This window comes from Coffea arabica, chromosome 1c, assembly GCF_036785885.1.
Source record: "Coffea arabica cultivar ET-39 chromosome 1c, Coffea Arabica ET-39 HiFi, whole genome shotgun sequence".
Taxonomy (NCBI): Eukaryota; Viridiplantae; Streptophyta; class Magnoliopsida; order Gentianales; family Rubiaceae; genus Coffea; species Coffea arabica.
Genome location: NC_092310.1, coordinates 45,729,977 through 45,750,987, shown reverse-complemented (window position 1 = coordinate 45,750,987; position 21,011 = coordinate 45,729,977). Strand labels below are relative to the sequence as shown.

The window sequence follows — 21,011 nt, the reverse complement described above, 5'->3', positions numbered from 1 at the left end:
GCCGCTCCAGTGACGAAAGGTTTAGCAGATTGTGGGACAAAATCTGCATATAAAGAAGAGGCATTTTGAATCTGTTTATCCTAGACTGCAATACATTAAGGTTCCAGGAATCTATTTTGAATGTATTGCAGATTGTGACAAGTTTGTCATGACTTGGCAGAGGCATAAGGATTGGTTCCATTCCCAGTCATGAATTTTCATTGAACCAAGATTTCACAAACTGAAGTACAAAATCAATCCAAATTCATCACCGTCTAGAGCATTATCAATGTCTCTAAATCATGTGACAAACACAAGCAAATAAGTCCGCTAGAAGAACAATAGTGTTTGGGAGCTGTAACCCACAAGTCTACTGCATAAAATGGCATTAAAAGGTCGTGTTTCAAGTGCATATTTCCAAACACACTGATTTCCTTTGCATACCAAGAGAGCTGACTACCATGAGCCCTCAGCACCGACTGTTGGATTCTCGAAAGCTTTAAACTTCCACTGAGTCTTCAATGAATACGGCTGAGAAATTGTGAAACCTTCATCTGTGATTTTTGCAATCTGCAAATTCCCCAAGTCAAAGAGTTGAAGCACCAAAACTGGTTTAAATAAATAAATATAAGGGAAAACAAAAGGTTTAAATCCATTCAAATGGAATCAAACATGAATATTAAAAATAAAAGTGGACATATAACTCTAGTCGGAGGAAAAGGTGTGACAAATTTAAGCATTCACATCTCAGAAAAGTATACTTGCAATTAAAAATGGGACGGAGGACGACTAGGGAACAGATGCATTCTGCACCTTAAAACTGAAGCTATCAGAAAGACAAGCAGCTTCCTCTACTTTTTCTTTTAAGAGTTTTTCCAATTCTAGAAGGGTTTAAAAAAAGCAACTCACAGAAAGCTCCTTAAAGAAGAATAGCAACATGTTCCACCCTCCCTTAAACAAACCCGCATAAAAAAAAAAAAAGAAAACATGCATTAAAAAAAAAAAAACCAAAACTGTGCTTCTATCTAGTCTCTGTTTCACTTAGTACTGAAGCCTATAAAGTAGAAGCTGAACCGGTATCTTTTCTTTACTTATAAAAGCAAAATCCAATCAAGGTTAATCCCACAATGGGATTATGGACTCCTTTCTACCTGAAACCACCTTTCAGTTCTATAAACATTAACTGAGGTTATCATCATTAAAGAATGAATCATAAAACCAAGCACCCTTTTTGAAGCGCGCTAGTCACAGATGTTCTTTCTATAAGACACCTCTGCTTCAATCTTTCTATTCTTCTTTTACTAACATATTGAAATGTAGACTTGAATCAATGACACTAGTTACAGATGTTCTGAAGTCTCATTGAAGATAATTAAAAAAAAAATTAAAACCAGCAAAGTAACTGTTCTTGACCGTGAAAATAATTCTTTGAGCAGTAATTGGAGAATGATACCCAACTGCCGTTAGTAAGAACTATTTTATTTTCTTTTTGTTTCATACATGAAACATAAAGAAGGATTTGGAAAATTAAGCACCAGAAAAGGTATCTCAAACGTCATACAAGCAAGTTGGGTAATGATGACTTCTTTCGCAGATAAGATTCCTGCTTCTCAATATTTGACATTACCCATTTTTTCCCAAAAACAAAACCTTTGTCAAAGATGCTTGAAGAAAAACCAGCCTGAATATAAACATATGCCAAGTAAAAAGAATAAAATTGTATCAAAGGAAATAATACAAAACACTAGCATATAATATGGGTTAAAACACACAATCAAGAAGCTATCATCATTGCAGACTATCCCAAAAATAACCATACCTGGAGTTTGTTCACAGCTGATCTATCACGATAAAGGAGGACGCGCATGCACTTCTCCAATAGCTTGACACCTTCTTCAAAGGTCAAGTTTTCATTCCATTCCTCCCTAAGAATGGGTCGTGCAAGGTGATTACCAAAACCAGTTGCAACATGATTATCCTCATAATGTACACCAATCATATTAACCTGAAGAACCATCACGTATTTCAAGAAGATATTTACTGAATAAATGGTAATTGCTAAACAACTTATGTATGCAATTTAGGGATTACCGTTCCAAGGTACTTCTGTCCATTTTTTACTCCTCCAAGAATAAGAGAATTCCACAGAGGATTAAACTTATTGCGGCGATTGTACATCACTCGGGTTAAATAATTATGAACCTCTTTAGGGCCCAAGGAATTTCCATCATCCCACATGCTATCATTTAGTCTGCAGCCAGAAATAGAGATAATAAGGATTTACTACTATTTGCATTACTAGCTAAACCTGATTGACAAAAACACAGGCAAAGGCAAAATGGAAATGCTTCCAACTCATTGTTTCTTAACTGAAACCTTTCAACCAGACCAGGATAGACACTTACATTAGCTCATCAAGATAACGCAAAATCTCCTGGAAATCACTGATTTCTCCACTTGCCCCGATAAGAGAATGTTTTCCTACTGGCCTTATTCGCTCCACATTTTTGTAACGAAGGGTTGATCCATAAGAGCCTGAAGATGGGAAAGTTGTATTACATGACACAACAACTTGAGTAGGATATTTCATCCTTATAGTATATAACATTTCTGTAAGACTCAGCAGTATCCAAAACAAACAAACACCACGGTAGCCCATGCCATCAATACAGAAATTATTGCACTTGAGTGTCAGAATCGTATTACGTTGCTAAATTGTTTGCTAGAACAACTTTACACTAAATCAGAACAATCTTCATATGAAGACAGACAAATAAGAGTTTCTGTAGCCAAAATGTGAAGTATGATAACAGGTTCTTTCGGTTCATTAGCAGCATTTTCATTTACATCTTTTATTTCCTGTCCTCCTAGCAGTGACAGTTGTTTGAGCTGGTTCACTTGTCCAACCAATCTTGCTTTGCAGATTTAGTTATTATTTAACATTACTATGTTTTCAGTTAATGTGATCTGATAAGCTACTAACAGATGAAGCACAATGGTTGGTGTGCATAAACAAATCTTTGCAAATTCACTATCAAAATTTGCTTCTATCAAGCGTGCACCCCCTTGCTTTCTTCTTGTTTTGATAGTATTCCTAACTTCAATGTACAGCTGATTTCTTTGATCTTTCTAAGTGAAATACTTCCAAGATACGAGATTATTAATTGCATTACAGTGTTTTACACCTCTGGAACAATTTGTTCAGTTGCTTTGGAGTTATAGCATGATATCTAGCTTCTAACCAAACAGCTTTTGAAATCTAAATTCCCGTCCTTTTGATTGCTTTTTCTCGTGTTTACATTTATTGTACTTTATGTACTCCTCTTTTAAGAGGAGTCTATTATCACTTCAATATTGTATTTTTACTATTAAGACTTCAATCAGTCCAGTAAATTGACTCCATCGACCTCCAACAGTTACAATACTTAAAGACCTAATTAGACAGTGCACATATCAAATCTTATTGACAGGTTCTCAAAAGAAATGAGATCCAAATCTTATTCTCTACTGATGTGTACATAATACAAAAAAGATGTGTACATGATAAAAACAAGTCATTCTACAACTTCATTGGAGCAATATTCTAAAGCCACACTAACTAGACCACAAACTTGACGGCCCTATTCAAATCTTAGAATGCTATGTAAATAAGAGCAACTAAAAAAAATACAAAATGTTAGCAAAAGCAGACCCAAAATCCAAGTTACAGATCAATGGTCCACAGCATCAACTTTGATTCGTTATAAGCAGCAACCACAGCTCTTTTATTTCCTTGCTTAACTTGCTTCCAAAGTCAATGCTAAGCTAGGAGTATACAATCATATTGCAAAAAGTACAGCTTTATCTTGAAATTCACACACTAATGTCCATCCATTGCACACCCACACAACAAAGCTACTTCTGCAGGCCACAACTGCACGCGCACGCACACACACAAACACACACAGACACACAAAGAAACATATATAGATAAAAAAAAATGTAGTGAGTAATCTGACCTCCCATATCAGCAGCAATAAGAATGCCATCCTTATACTTAATCGCAATCACAGACGTCCCAGTCACATAAGGTGTCCTATTTAAAAAAACCCATAATTTCAATTCAACATACAAGAAATCCCACAAAAATTATTAAACTAAAAAACCACCCTATACATGAGAATCCCACAACGAAACTCTCAAAATCAGAGAAATTCCAAAGTTATTACCTTTAAAAAAAAATCTAAACTTATTGCTTTAACCACAAACCCTACTTAATTAAGAAAAACCCTAGATAACAAGTGATCTCCTCCACTTTAAACAAATAAATCTATAACTCAGTAAATTAATGAATAAATACAAAAAATGAGAACAAGCGAGAGAAAACATTACTGAGTTCTCTGCAAATCGGCTTCCGAACTGAGTAGTAAGCTTTTCTTAGCGGGAGCTGGAGAAGAAGAGTCCACAATCTGCAGAAATTTCCAAATCCCAGAAGATTAATTGAATAAACAAATTAAAATAACCTAATGACAAGAAAAACAAACTCAAAATCACATACCATTTTCGTTAATTTTTTTCCTGGATTTTGATTAATGAAAGATGAAAAGTGAAAATTGGAAGCCGATGAATTTGGGAACCACTTTTATTTGTTTATGTGAGAGTTTTCCTCTCCTTCAAGTAAACATTCCCAGACGGGTCGGGTTTTAGATCCATGTGTATATGGGCTGTTGTTGTAGATCGGTTTATGGAATATGGGTCCTATTTGGGTTGGAATTGGAAAAAGCAATTGGTTTAAATTTCATTTTGGCTCTCCAAATTGATTTTTATTGATTGAACCCCTATATAAGTGAAAGTATTTCAATTTGGCTCCCCTTGAAACAAGAAAATTAAAAAATGTTTGTTCCGTTTTTTAGCAACATGAAAATATATTTCATTTTGTTCTTGATTCCTTTTTTTTTTAGAGCTTATTTGATAACAAGAAAATTGAAAAAAGTTTGTTCCGTTTTTTAGCAACATGAAAATATATTTCAATTTGTTCTTGATTCCTTTTTTTTTTTGAGAGCTTATTTGATGTTTAAATAGTACTATACATATATGATATATGCCCATGGGTAAAGTAAAATTAATTAATAAATGTACATTAACAACAATTTCTCCATATGTTAATTTATTATACGTTTTTCTATTATAATGCATGCGTAGCTTTTAATTAGCATAAAAACAATGTGAAGAAGCTTGAAATATCCATCTCTTATATATAAATAAAGCATGATTAAAAAAAAGACTAGTAATACTAATAGCGTGGCCTTGGAACTCTTTAAATTTGAGTCCTCCCCGAATAAGAACATAGGCTTGGAAATTTGCCAAAAAAAAAAACTATATATTCTTTGGAAGACAAAATTTAAACATTTTTAGGCTTAGAAAAATCATCTAAAATTTGTAAATACTTTTTAACACCAAAATGAAGTAAATCCAAATATGCATATGATAACATAGAAGTCTAATTGTCAATTTTAGTGACAAATTAAATTTAGAGCACTGAGTTCCAAGACCCCCTCCAATGTGTTACCACTGAGCATTAGCTGTGTGAATTAAAGTAATTTATTGCAATTTTATCATAGAACAGTAGATAAGACATTGTATTTACAAAATACCTGAATTTGATAACGTATACCACTTTTTATTTAGGAAATGATGCTTTTATTCAAACTTTATAAGAGAAATGAAAGAGGAGGTAGCTTCGTAGTAACCTAGCTAATTTGGATAAAACGGGAGTTCCAAAACTATTGATGTTGTTTACTTTTAGCCCTTGATTTAAATTTTGTTTCCATTGGTCCTTGAATAATTGAAACAACATACTTTAAGAACTTCCGGTGACTTTAGGTTTAAATTTGGCCAGATTTAAAGGGCATTTTGGTGCATTCATAATTGAAGTATCGAGACCAAAATATAAAACCCTAAAAGAGGTAACCTTTCAATTTCTTTAGCACGCCATTACATTTTTCTTCACAAATCCTATGACCCAAAAGATTTTGATAGTGAATCTTTTAAAATGCTGAAAAAAACACCATATGCAAACCATGGTGCAAGGTTTTTTTCTTATAGTTAAAACTCAATTTTTTCTGAGGATTTGTAAAGAAAAATCTAATGGTGTGCTTAACAAATTGAAGGGTCACCTCTTTTTAGGGTTTCTGATGCTAGTCCGAAAACTTCAATTACAAATGGACAAAATGCCCCTTTAATCACATCAAATTTATGCCTAAAGTCATCAAAAGTTCTTAAAGTGTATAGTTTTAATTATTGAAGGGCCAACTAAAAACAAAATTTAGATGAGGTATCAAAAGTAGGCACTGTCAATAGTTTAGGGGCTCCCTAGATTTTTTTTTACTCAGCTAATTTTCTTGCCAATTGAGTTAGGCGTTGGAAGCACAAGGTTATGATTAGATTACTTCAACCTGGTTCTTGATAACATTGAGAAAGGGAAAAATGGTTTACCTCATAAAGATTAATTCAGCATTAGAAACTTGATTGATGGTTTAACGGATGGCCAATCAGATGCTGTGGTGTAGTGGTTATCACGTTAGTCTTACACACTAAAGGTCCCCAGTTCGATCCTGGGCAGCATCAAAACAAAGACAGGTTCTGCTTTTGAGTTACTTAAAAGAGTTTTCATATCAATTAAATTATGAGAATCAAAGTAGTCTAATTGGTGAGACTACACAAAAACCCCCCCCACTTTGCCTTCGTTGCATCTAATACATAGAATCCATATCAACTGGAGGAAGTTTCGTTGTATCCAATACACAAAATCCATATCAATTCATTAACTTTTGTTTGATTTTCTTATTTGTGATTTTCTTACTATAGCGGGTATGCAGGTATGTTATATATGCATGATGCACTGGTACTATAGTAATATTTTTACTCTAATAGTAATAGCTATGAATATATGTTACATGCATGTGTAGTGATATTTTTACTCTTTTGGATATGGATGTATATTACATGTGCATGATGCACTAATGGTGTAGTGATTTTATTACTCTAATAGTTATGGATGTATATTACATGTGCATGATGCATGGATAGTCTGGTGATTTTCTTACTCTAGCACCTATGGATGTATGTCACATGTGCATGATTTCATGATTTTCTTACTTTAACAACTATGAATATATGTCATATATGCATGATTTAAATTTCAAATTTAAATTCACGTTATGTAACATGAACTAATTCTGTTAGTGTAAAAAAAATTTGTACACTAACAGTAATTTTCTAACTATAGCGATTAATTTTTTATACACTAATAGTGTGGTGATTTTCTTACTATAGCGACTACATGTGCGTTTTTATATACTAACAGTATAGTGATTTTCTTACCTTTGATTTTTTTTACTATAGCGACTACATGCGCATGATGCACTGACAGTATAGTAATTTCAAATCCAAAAGAAATAGCCCATTGCAAATGTATAATTAAAAAGGTTTGCTCCCTAGGAGAATGGGCCTCTATTTATTCAAAAAAGAATTTTTCAGTACGGAGGATTCCAGAAGGATTCACATATCAGGATTACAAACAGGCCTGGTATAGAGCTTTTCTATACAGACCATTTAATCATTCATGATTTTTTATATTCCATAAACATTGCCCAAAGGATTTTTCAATTTGGTTCTATCATTGGTAGAGATATTATGAACCTCAACAGGAGATATATCCTCCAAAAGTGTTAATGGGATTTTAGACTTATTACAAAAAGATTCAAGGAGAAGAATATACTCGTTCAATATTATTTCACACAGAATTCAAAGTACCCTGGATATTTTACTGGAGTTTCAAAATTATGCAAGATTTAGAAGCACCATTACCAATGTCTTTGGTTCGAGAATTAAAAGTTAAATGGTGGGATGAATTCAAACAAGAAATATGCTCCCAAGAGACAGTACTCAAATTTCTTCAAACAGGGGAAAAACTCAAATGGACCATGCAGCAATTAGTGACAGTTCAAACAAAAGAAAAAAGTCCGCTTCAAAAGCCCGCTGCCTCTTCAAGTATTCAAAGGCCAAACACCTCTTCAAAAGGAAAAGTGACGGAAGCAGCAAATCCGGCTCAAGATTTTCTTCTTTAAAAAATGATGACAAATTCGGATATGCTTCAAGAATATCTGAATTATTTTAAGGAACAAACGAAAGAAGACAAAGGAATTTCAGATCAAGGACCCACAACAGCTGGATCTACTACAGCAGAGGAATCTTCGTCACCACCCACTCAAACATCTGACCCTTTTGGTGGGCCATGCGCACAAGATCCGTATGACTACTAAAAGCCAAAAGGATTGTTGGCAACATTTCAAAATCTACAGATAGCTCCATCCAATCAGATAAAGATTTCAAGATTACGAAGATAAAAAGATAAGAAGATAAGATTCAAATGAAATGAGCATTTAAATTCATGTATAAATAGATGTAGAATTTCAAAAGACAGGCATCGATCAATCTATGTGATCTGAGCCTTCCTTATTGTAAACTTTCTCCTAGCCTCCAAGAAGATCAAAAGCTTTCATTCACATTCGCTTCCAAGCCCCATGCTCACCTAATTCCTAAATTCAAGACTAGTCAAGAACTTTAATTACAAGTAAGTTCAAAACCCTCTCTTCATTTTCTTTCAACACGCCTGATTTCAATTATTTATTTCCTTCTTAATTTTCTGTTCATGCCTGGGCTGGTTCTGGTATCAAAGCTTTTCTATACAGACCATTTGATCATTCATGATTTTTTATATTCCATGAACATTGCCCAAATATTAACTTGTGTAGTGACCAAATATTAACAGAACCAGCCATTTTGGTTCTTGGTATCAGCCGGTAATGGTGTAGTGATTTTATTACTCTGATAGTTATGGATGTATATTACATGTGCATGATGCACGGATAGTCTGGTGATTTTCTTACTCTAGCACCTATGGATGTATGTCACATGTGCATGATTTCATGATTTTCTTACTATAACAACTATGAATATATGTCATATATGCATGATTTAAATTTCAAATTTAAATTCACATTATGTAACATGAACTAATTCTGTTAGTGTAAAAAAAATTTGTACACTAACAGTGATTTTCTAATTATAGCAATTAATTTTTTATACACTAATAGTGTGGTGATTTTCTTACTATAGCGACTACATGTGCGTTTTTATATACTAACAGTATAGTGATTTTCTTACCTTTGATTTTTTTTACTATAGCGACTACATGCGCATGATGCACTGACAGTATAGTAATTTCAAATCCAAAAGAAATAGCCCATTGCAAATGTATAATTAAAAAGGTTTGCTCCCTAGGAGAATGGGCCTCTATTTATTCAAAAAAGAATTTTTCAGTACGGAGGATTCCAGAAGGATTCACATATCAGGATTACAAACAGGCCTGGTATAGAGCTTTTCTATACAGACCATTTAATCATTCATGATTTTTTATATTCCATAAACATTGCCCAAAGGATTTTTCAATTTGGTTCTATCATTGGTAGAGATATTATGAACCTCAACAGGAGATATATCCTCCAAAAGTGTTAATGGGATTTTAGACTTATTACAAAAAGATTCAAGGAGAAGAATATACTCGTTCAATATTATTTCACACAGAATTCAAAGTACCCTGGATATTTTACTGGAGTTTCAAAATTATGCAAGATTTAGAAGCACCATTACCAATGTCTTTGGTTCGAGAATTAAAAGTTAAATGGTGGGATGAATTCAAACAAGAAATATGCTCCCAAGAGACAGTACTCAAATTTCTTCAAACAGGGGAAAAACTCAAATGGACCATGCAGCAATTAGTGACAGTTCAAACAAAAGAAAAAAGTCCGCTTCAAAAGCCCGCTGCCTCTTCAAGTATTCAAAGGCCAAACACCTCTTCAAAAGGAAAAGTGACGGAAGCAGCAAATCCGGCTCAAGATTTTCTTCTTTAAAAAATGATGACAAATTCGGATATGCTTCAAGAATATCTGAATTATTTTAAGGAACAAACGAAAGAAGACAAAGGAATTTCAGATCAAGGACCCACAACAGCTGGATCTACTACAGCAGAGGAATCTTCGTCACCACCCACTCAAACATCTGACCCTTTTGGTGGGCCATGCGCACAAGATCCGTATGACTACTAAAAGCCAAAAGGATTGTTGGCAACATTTCAAAATCTACAGATAGCTCCATCCAATCAGATAAAGATTTCAAGATTACGAAGATAAAAAGATAAGAAGATAAGATTCAAATGAAATGAGCATTTAAATTCATGTATAAATAGATGTAGAATTTCAAAAGACAGGCATCGATCAATCTATGTGATCTGAGCCTTCCTTATTGTAAACTTTCTCCTAGCCTCCAAGAAGATCAAAAGCTTTCATTCACATTCGCTTCCAAGCCCCATGCTCACCTAATTCCTAAATTCAAGACTAGTCAAGAACTTTAATTACAAGTAAGTTCAAAACCCTCTCTTCATTTTCTTTCAACACGCCTGATTTCAATTATTTATTTCCTTCTTAATTTTCTGTTCATGCCTGGGCTGGTTCTGGTATCAAAGCTTTTCTATACAGACCATTTGATCATTCATGATTTTTTATATTCCATGAACATTGCCCAAATATTAACTTGTGTAGTGACCAAATATTAACAGAACCAGCCATTTTGGTTCTTGGTATCAGCCGGTAATGGTGTAGTGATTTTATTACTCTGATAGTTATGGATGTATATTACATGTGCATGATGCACGGATAGTCTGGTGATTTTCTTACTCTAGCACCTATGGATGTATGTCACATGTGCATGATTTCATGATTTTCTTACTATAACAACTATGAATATATGTCATATATGCATGATTTAAATTTCAAATTTAAATTCACGTTATGTAACATGAACTAATTCTGTTAGTGTAAAAAAAATTTGTACACTAACAGTGATTTTCTAATTATAGCGATTAATTTTTTATACACTAATAGTGTGGTGATTTTCTTACTATAGCGACTACATGTGCGTTTTTATATACTAACAGTATAGTGATTTTCTTACCTTTGATTTTTTTTACTATAGCGACTACATGCGCATGATGCACTGACAGTATAGTAATTTCAAATCCAAAAGAAATAGCCCATTGCAAATGTATAATTAAAAAGGTTTGCTCCCTAGGAGAATGGGCCTCTATTTATTCAAAAAAGAATTTTTCAGTACGGAGGATTCCAGAAGGATTCACATATCAGGATTACAAACAGGCCTGGTATAGAGCTTTTCTATACAGACCATTTAATCATTCATGATTTTTTATATTCCATAAACATTGCCCAAAGGATTTTTCAATTTGGTTCTATCATTGGTAGAGATATTATGAACCTCAACAGGAGATATATCCTCCAAAAGTGTTAATGGGATTTTAGACTTATTACAAAAAGATTCAAGGAGAAGAATATACTCGTTCAATATTATTTCACACAGAATTCAAAGTACCCTGGATATTTTACTGGAGTTTCAAAATTATGCAAGATTTAGAAGCACCATTACCAATGTCTTTGGTTCGAGAATTAAAAGTTAAATGGTGGGATGAATTCAAACAAGAAATATGCTCCCAAGAGACAGTACTCAAATTTCTTCAAACAGGCGAAAAACTCAAATGGACCATGCAGCAATTAGTGACAGTTCAAACAAAAGAAAAAAGTCCGCTTCAAAAGCCCGCTGCCTCTTCAAGTATTCAAAGGCCAAACACCTCTTCAAAAGGAAAAGTGACGGAAGCAGCAAATCCGGCGCAAGATTTTCTTCTTTAAAAAATGATGACAAATTCGGATATGCTTCAAGAATATCTGAATTATTTTAAGGAACAAATGAAAGAAGACAAAGGAATTTCAGATCAAGGACCCACAACAGCTGGATCTACTACAGCAGAGGAATCTTCGTCATCACCCACTCAAACATCTGACCCTTTTGGTGGGCCATGCGCACAAGATCCGTATGACTATTAAAAGCCAAAAGGATTGTTGGCAACATTTCAAAAGCTACAGATAGCTCCATCCAATCAGATAAAGATTTCAAAATTACGAAGATAAGATTCAAATGAAATGAGCATTTAAATTCATGTATAAATAGATGTAGAATTTCAAAAGACAGGCATCGATCAATCTATGTGATCTGAGCCTTCCTTATTGTAAACTTTCTCCTAGCCTCCAAGAAGATCAAAAGCTTTCATTCACATTCGCTTCCAAGCCCCATGCTCACCTAATTCCTAAATTCAAGACTAGTCAAGAACTTTAATTACAAGTAAGTTCAAAACCCTCTCTTCATTTTCTTTCAACACGCCTGATTTCAATTATTTATTTCCTTCTTAATTTTCTGTTCATGCCTGGGCTGGTTCTGGTATCAAAGCTTTTCTATACAGACCATTTGATCATTCATGATTTTTTATATTCCATGAACATTGCCCAAATATTAACTTGTGTAGTGACCAAATATTAACAGAACCAGCCATTTTGGTTCTTGGTATCAGCCGGTAATGGTGTAGTGATTTTATTACTCTGATAGTTATGGATGTATATTACATGTGCATGATGCACGGATAGTCTGGTGATTTTCTTACTCTAGCACCTATGGATGTATGTCACATGTGCATGATTTCATGATTTTCTTACTATAACAACTATGAATATATGTCATATATGCATGATTTAAATTTCAAATTTAAATTCACGTTATGTAACATGAACTAATTCTGTTAGTGTAAAAAAAATTTGTACACTAACAGTGATTTTCTAATTATAGCGATTAATTTTTTATACACTAATAGTGTGGTGATTTTCTTACTATAGCGACTACATGTGCGTTTTTATATACTAACAGTATAGTGATTTTCTTACCTTTGATTTTTTTTACTATAGCGACTACATGCGCATGATGCACTGACAGTATAGTAATTTCAAATCCAAAAGAAATAGCCCATTGCAAATGTATAATTAAAAAGGTTTGCTCCCTAGGAGAATGGGCCTCTATTTATTCAAAAAAGAATTTTTCAGTACGGAGGATTCCAGAAGGATTCACATATCAGGATTACAAACAGGCCTGGTATAGAGCTTTTCTATACAGACCATTTAATCATTCATGATTTTTTATATTCCATAAACATTGCCCAAAGGATTTTTCAATTTGGTTCTATCATTGGTAGAGATATTATGAACCTCAACAGGAGATATATCCTCCAAAAGTGTTAATGGGATTTTAGACTTATTACAAAAAGATTCAAGGAGAAGAATATACTCGTTCAATATTATTTCACACAGAATTCAAAGTACCCTGGATATTTTACTGGAGTTTCAAAATTATGCAAGATTTAGAAGCACCATTACCAATGTCTTTGGTTCGAGAATTAAAAGTTAAATGGTGGGATGAATTCAAACAAGAAATATGCTCCCAAGAGACAGTACTCAAATTTCTTCAAACAGGGGAAAAACTCAAATGGACCATGCAGCAATTAGTGACAGTTCAAACAAAAGAAAAAAGTCCGCTTCAAAAGCCCGCTGCCTCTTCAAGTATTCAAAGGCCAAACACCTCTTCAAAAGGAAAAGTGACGGAAGCAGCAAATCCGGCTCAAGATTTTCTTCTTTAAAAAATGATGACAAATTCGGATATGCTTCAAGAATATCTGAATTATTTTAAGGAACAAACGAAAGAAGACAAAGGAATTTCAGATCAAGGACCCACAACAGCTGGATCTACTACAGCAGAGGAATCTTCGTCACCACCCACTCAAACATCTGACCCTTTTGGTGGGCCATGCGCACAAGATCCGTATGACTACTAAAAGCCAAAAGGATTGTTGGCAACATTTCAAAATCTACAGATAGCTCCATCCAATCAGATAAAGATTTCAAGATTACGAAGATAAAAAGATAAGAAGATAAGATTCAAATGAAATGAGCATTTAAATTCATGTATAAATAGATGTAGAATTTCAAAAGACAGGCATCGATCAATCTATGTGATCTGAGCCTTCCTTATTGTAAACTTTCTCCTAGCCTCCAAGAAGATCAAAAGCTTTCATTCACATTCGCTTCCAAGCCCCATGCTCACCTAATTCCTAAATTCAAGACTAGTCAAGAACTTTAATTACAAGTAAGTTCAAAACCCTCTCTTCATTTTCTTTCAACACGCCTGATTTCAATTATTTATTTCCTTCTTAATTTTCTGTTCATGCCTGGGCTGGTTCTGGTATCAAAGCTTTTCTATACAGACCATTTGATCATTCATGATTTTTTATATTCCATGAACATTGCCCAAATATTAACTTGTGTAGTGACCAAATATTAACAGAACCAGCCATTTTGGTTCTTGGTATCAGCCGGTAATGGTGTAGTGATTTTATTACTCTGATAGTTATGGATGTATATTACATGTGCATGATGCACGGATAGTCTGGTGATTTTCTTACTCTAGCACCTATGGATGTATGTCACATGTGCATGATTTCATGATTTTCTTACTATAACAACTATGAATATATGTCATATATGCATGATTTAAATTTCAAATTTAAATTCACATTATGTAAAATGAACTAATTCTGTTAGTGTAAAAAAAATTTGTACACTAACAGTGATTTTCTAATTATAGCAATTAATTTTTTATACACTAATAGTGTGGTGATTTTCTTACTATAGCGACTACATGTGCGTTTTTATATACTAACAGTATAGTGATTTTCTTACCTTTGATTTTTTTTACTATAGCGACTACATGCGCATGATGCACTGACAGTATAGTAATTTCAAATCCAAAAGAAATAGCCCATTGCAAATGTATAATTAAAAAGGTTTGCTCCCTAGGAGAATGGGCCTCTATTTATTCAAAAAAGAATTTTTCAGTACGGAGGATTCCAGAAGGATTCACATATCAGGATTACAAACAGGCCTGGTATAGAGCTTTTCTATACAGACCATTTAATCATTCATGATTTTTTATATTCCATAAACATTGCCCAAAGGATTTTTCAATTTGGTTCTATCATTGGTAGAGATATTATGAACCTCAACAGGAGATATATCCTCCAAAAGTGTTAATGGGATTTTAGACTTATTACAAAAAGATTCAAGGAGAAGAATATACTCGTTCAATATTATTTCACACAGAATTCAAAGTACCCTGGATATTTTACTGGAGTTTCAAAATTATGCAAGATTTAGAAGCACCATTACCAATGTCTTTGGTTCGAGAATTAAAAGTTAAATGGTGGGATGAATTCAAACAAGAAATATGCTCCCAAGAGACAGTACTCAAATTTCTTCAAACAGGGGAAAAACTCAAATGGACCATGCAGCAATTAGTGACAGTTCAAACAAAAGAAAAAAGTCCGCTTCAAAAGCCCGCTGCCTCTTCAAGTATTCAAAGGCCAAACACCTCTTCAAAAGGAAAAGTGACAGAAGCAGCAAATCCGGCTCAAGATTTTCTTCTTTAAAAAATGATGACAAATTCGGATATGCTTCAAGAATATCTGAATTATTTTAAGGAACAAACAAAAGAAGACAAAGGAATTTCAGATCAAGGACCCACAACAGCTGGATCTACTACAGCAGAGGAATCTTCGTCATCACCCACTCAAACATCTGACCCTTTTGGTGAGCCATGCGCACAAGATCCGTATGACTACTAAAAGCCAAAAGGATTGTTGGCAACATTTCAAAATCTACAGATAGCTCCATCCAATCAGATAAAGATTTCAAGATTACGAAAATAAGAAGATAAGATTCAAATGAAATGAGCATTTAAATTCATGTATAAATAGATGTAGAATTTCAAAAGACAGGCATCGATCAATCTATGTGATCTGAGCCTTCCTTATTGTAAACATTCTCCTAGTCTCCAAGAAGATCAAAAGCTTTCATTCACATTCGCTTCCAAGCCCCATGCTCATCTAATTCCTAAATTCAAGACTAGTCAAGAACTTTAATTACAAGTAAGTTCAAAACCCTCTCTTCATTTTCTTTCAACACGCCTGATTTCAATTATTTATTTCCTTCTTAATTTTCTGTTTATGCCTGGGCTGGTTCTGGTATCAGAGCCTGGTCAGAAATTGTTTTAATTACAGTTACTATTTATACTATATTTTGACTATTTTCTATGCTGTGTTGGTAAGCCATTGAGACTTAGTGAGACCGTTGGTAAGCCTAGAGAGTTGGTGTTCCCGGCATAAGATTCTGGTGTTCCCATAGGATAGATGAATAGAAGAAATTAGCAAATATGGCAGCTAAGTTAAAACGATGGATGACTAGATCTGATTCAAAGAATTCATACTTGGTATTAAGTAATGAAGTTAAGATGGAAATAGATAGTTCAAATTGGACTATACCTGAACAGAAAATTGAAGAAATTTACAAAGTAGGATTATTTGATTTCAAAGTAGCAATGACTATAAAAATACATGAGGAGACTCGATCTGTAAACGAACAATTTCAAACTATACATTTTTTAAATGATCAATCATTACAAAAATATATTACTAATGGATATAGATATATTCATATAGGCTTGGTACAAGTAGCCGTAAAACTCTTAGTTCATATGGGGGTTGATGCCCCAATTTTCATGGCATTAAGAGATAAAAGACTTAAAAGATATAAAAGCTTTTTATTAGCATTAATTCAAACTAACACATGTAATGGTCCTATTTATTTTAATTGTGCACCTAACTATTCATTAGACATGACATACCCATTAATAATGGATTCATTAGTCTTAGATATTCACTTACAAGGAAACGAATTTCATAAAAATTGTAAAAATTTTGCTATAATATATAAAGTATATTTTAAACTATTATCCTCTCAAATTTCACCAAAATGTATAATGGTACCTAGTTCAAAAGATGAAACAATTTTATTAGAATTACAAGCAGAAAAATCTAATGTATTCACTCCTAAAAAATTAAAATGGAATGAAATAACTATTCCACCAGAATTTTAAATAACCAATCCACAAATTCCTAGAAATAAAGAACAAACTGAAGTAGAACAAATTATTGAAGAAGTAGATGGAACGGTAACATTACAATTTCCTTCATTTAGAGAAAGACCCTCTAGTTCTTATAAATCTTATTCATATACACAACCTCCTAGGCATTCTATGACAGGCTTTCCAGAAACCTTTCAACCAGTTCAAAATCAAGATACGAATTATAAGTTTAAAAGTCCTATTCCAAAAATAATACAGACAAACAAAAGTGAATATTCACCCACACATTCACAAATGGCAGGAGAAATTAATATGATAAACTTAAAAAGAAAAATAGATTTTAATAAATTAGATGAAGAAATACTTGATGAAGAAAATAATGAATATAGAGAATGGTTTTCAAAATTAGACCAAATATGTCAGAAAAAATTAAAAGAATTATGGTATAAAGAAGTAGAAGAAAGACAATTAGAAATTTATTTTTTCAAATGGATAGAATATTATATGATTAAAAATAAAATTACTAATACACCATATAATACCCCTACTATAAATGTTCAAACTAGTTTATACAAAAAATGGACATTAGCAGATAATACTATAATTATTTCAATACATTCTCCATTACAAGAAATCAAAATTAATGATTTAACCACAGCCTCCCCATTTAAAAAAGGCAGAGAAGCACAAGATAATGCAATATTAGTTTATGAAGATATTAAAAAAGTATATTATCAAAATAATTATACAAATCAATTATTACATTCGGTATCCCAAAATGTAGAATATTTAGATACAAAAATCCAAACAATAGGAAATAAATTGGAAAAAAAGGATAGAAGCTATTCCAGGAATTTCCACACTTAAATTTTCTAATGATATTTCAGCACCACATTTCCAACCTAGAAGCCTGCAATATAAACAAGAAGAAGAATTAGTACAAGCACAAATATTAGGAAGAATTCAAAGAAGCTTAACAATTACAGACCCTAGTACATCAAGAATTCAAACATTAGAAGAAGGAAAAATTAAAGAAATTTCGGATTCTGAAGAAACAACCACTCCAGAAGAATTTTCAGACATCGAAGAAGAAGAACAAAACAATAAGTTAATAGATGTAGTTGAAGGACAATTTGATAATACTATAAATAAAATTTCTAGAAAAAAATATAAAAAACCCCAAAGAAACTATAAAAATTGGAAAATGATAGACACTAGAAATTATTATACAAGACCTACACTTCCAGATATTCAATATGAAGAAAGATCAAATTTTCACACCAGTAAATATGATGGAAAATCATTATATGAATGGAATATAGATGGCAAAACAGAATATGAGATATTAAATACATTACAAGAAATGAGAATGGCAAGATTAGCATATAAAGTAAGATATGCAGATGAAAAATCAATTGCAACAATATTAATATTAGGGTTCACAGGCCAATTAAAAAATTGGTGGGATAATGCATTAACATTAAAAAGCAAAACTGCAATATTAAATCACACTATAGAAGTTGAAGATGAGCAAGGTAACATCACTACCAAATCAGATGCAGCAGAATTCTTAATAGTAACAATTGCAATGTATTTTGTAGGTAATCCAAAAGAAGAATTACACTCTAATAAAATGTTTTTAACCAATTTAAGATGTCCAACTCTTACAGATTACAGATGGTACAAAGATATATTTTTAACACATGTATTAAGAAGACCTGATTGTAATATGTCATTGTGGAAAGAAAAATTTATCACTGGACTACCAACTTTATTTTCTCAAAGAATTATGACTAATTTACAAAAAGAAATGGGTACAGATATATTATCATTAGAAGGAGTCACTATGGGACAATTATTAGGATTTATTAAAAAAGAAGGATTAGCATTATGCACAGAATTAAAAATACAACAGAAGTATGGATCACAAAAACAAGAAGTAGGATCATTTTGTGAAGCTTTTGGTATTCAAGGTATTAGATCACCTTCTGCATTAAAAAGAAAATCTTACAAAAAATCTGATTATATTAAAAAAGGGAGAAGACAACCTTCTAGGATTTCCCATGAACCCTATTATAAGAAATTTAAGAAAAGATTTCAAAATAATAGAAATATTACTTGCTGGAAATGCAGAAGATTAGGACATAAAGCTAACAATTGCAAAGTAAAGCAAAAGATAAATGAAATATTTTCAAATGATTCAGAATTAAAGGAGAAAATATTAGCAATTATGATAAATGAGAAAGAGGAAGAATATATATCCAATGGATCTGAAGATTACAATGATGATAAAGAAATAAGTTCAGATGAATGTAATTGCAAGGATAAAAAATATATAAATGTTATAACTACAAAGGAAGATAAAGAATTTTTATTAGATCTAATCGAGAAAATAGATAATATAGAAATAAGGAAAACGTATTTAGAAAAATTAAAAGGGATAATATTAGCACAAGAAAAAAATCCAAAAATAACTGAACCCTTTAGCATTTCTAGATTATTGGATAAATATCCTATAGAAGGAATAATTAAAAAAGATACAACTCATTCTTTACAAAAGGAAATCAATGAATTAAAACAACAGGTAAAAGTTCTACAAAAAGAAATATTAGAATTATATACAAAAGATTTAAGTTTAGAAACTAAGATTACTATATTACGAAGTCAATTAGCCTCAAGTTCAAAAATACCAATAGAACCAATTCATAACCCCATAGAAGACAGAACTGAAAACAAAGAAAAAGATTATGTAAATATCATTGATAAAATAAATTATCAAAAATTGTATGGATTAGTTACAGTTAAAGTATTAAATTTTCAAGAAACATTAATAACTTTATTCGACAGTAGAGCAGATACAAGTTGTATTAAAAGAGGAATAATTCCATTAGAATATTTAGAAAAAACCAATGAAGAACTATATGCAGCTAATGGACAACCATTAATAGTAAAATATAAATTAAAAAATGGAATTATATGTAATAACAATTATTGCATAAAACATAGATTTCACATAGTAGAAAACTTAACAACTGATATGATTCTAGGAATTCCATTCTTTACTCAAATATATCCATTCAATGTAAGTAGTATAGGATTAAGTATTAATATAATGGGAAAAGAAATAATATTTCCATTTATAAGTCCTATAAAACAAAAAGAAATAAGAACATTACAAACATCCTCTATATATCAAACTATCAATGCTATTTAATGCAAAAAGAAATACATATCTGAGTTAAAAAATTTACAAAAATATATAAGAATTGAAGGACAATTATAAAATCCTAAAGTTAAACAAGAAATTAATAAAATAGAGGAATTAATTAAAACAGAAATATGTGCAGACATTCCAAATGCTTTTTGGGAAAGGAAAAAACATATAGTAGAATTACCCTATGAAAAAGGATATTCAGATAGGGATATTCCTACTAAAGCTAGACCTATTCAAATGAATAAAGAATATTTAGAATTTTGTAAAAAAAAATACAAACTTTATTAGAAAAGAAATTAATAACTCATTCAAAATCACCTTGGAGTTGTGCAACTTTTTATGTAATGAATCAAGTTGAAAAAGAAAGAGGAGTTCTAAAACTAGTTATTAATTATAAACCATTAAATAAAATGTTACAATGGATTAGATATCCAATTCCAAATAAGAGAGATATATTAAATAAATTATTTAATGCAAAAATATTTTCAAAATTTGATTTAAAATCAGGATATTGGCAAATTATTATAGCAGAAAAAGATAGATATAAAACTGCATTCACTACACCATTTGGACATTATGAATGGGTAGTTATGTCATTTGGATTAAAAAATGCTCCATCAGAATTTCAAAATATAATGAATGACATATTTCATAATCACAGTGAATTCATCATAGTTTCTATTGATGATGTTCTAATATATTCAAATTCAATAGAACAACATTTTAAACATATTAAAATATTTCTAAATATAGTAAGGAAAAATGGATTAGTATTATCAGCACCAAAAATGAAATTTATTTCAAACAGAAATAAGATTTTTAGGACATAATATAACCAAAGGAACTATTAAAC

The 21,011-nt window shown here is 31.9% G+C and overlaps 1 protein-coding gene and 1 non-coding gene across 2 annotated transcripts; one reads left to right on the top strand and one right to left on the bottom strand.

Annotated features, from left to right (window-relative positions):
* Window positions 1–171: 171 nt before the first annotated feature.
* On the bottom strand, window positions 172–4,652 carry LOC113740521 (proteasome subunit beta type-4-like). Its single transcript, XM_072073348.1, has 7 exons — window positions 4,517–4,652; window positions 4,351–4,427; window positions 3,978–4,054; window positions 2,385–2,514; window positions 2,071–2,230; window positions 1,799–1,984; window positions 172–549 (listed from the first exon to the last, which is right to left on the bottom strand). Exons 1-7 carry the CDS (start codon window positions 4,517–4,519, stop codon window positions 436–438), a joined length of 747 nt encoding a protein of 248 aa, XP_071929449.1. The 5' UTR covers window positions 4,520–4,652; the 3' UTR covers window positions 172–435.
* A 1,860-nt stretch (window positions 4,653–6,512) lies between these two features.
* TRNAV-UAC (transfer RNA valine (anticodon UAC)) lies at window positions 6,513–6,585 on the top strand. The gene has a single exon. It is a non-coding gene; the product is annotated as a tRNA-Val (tRNA).
* The last annotated feature ends 14,426 nt before the right edge of the window (window positions 6,586–21,011 follow it).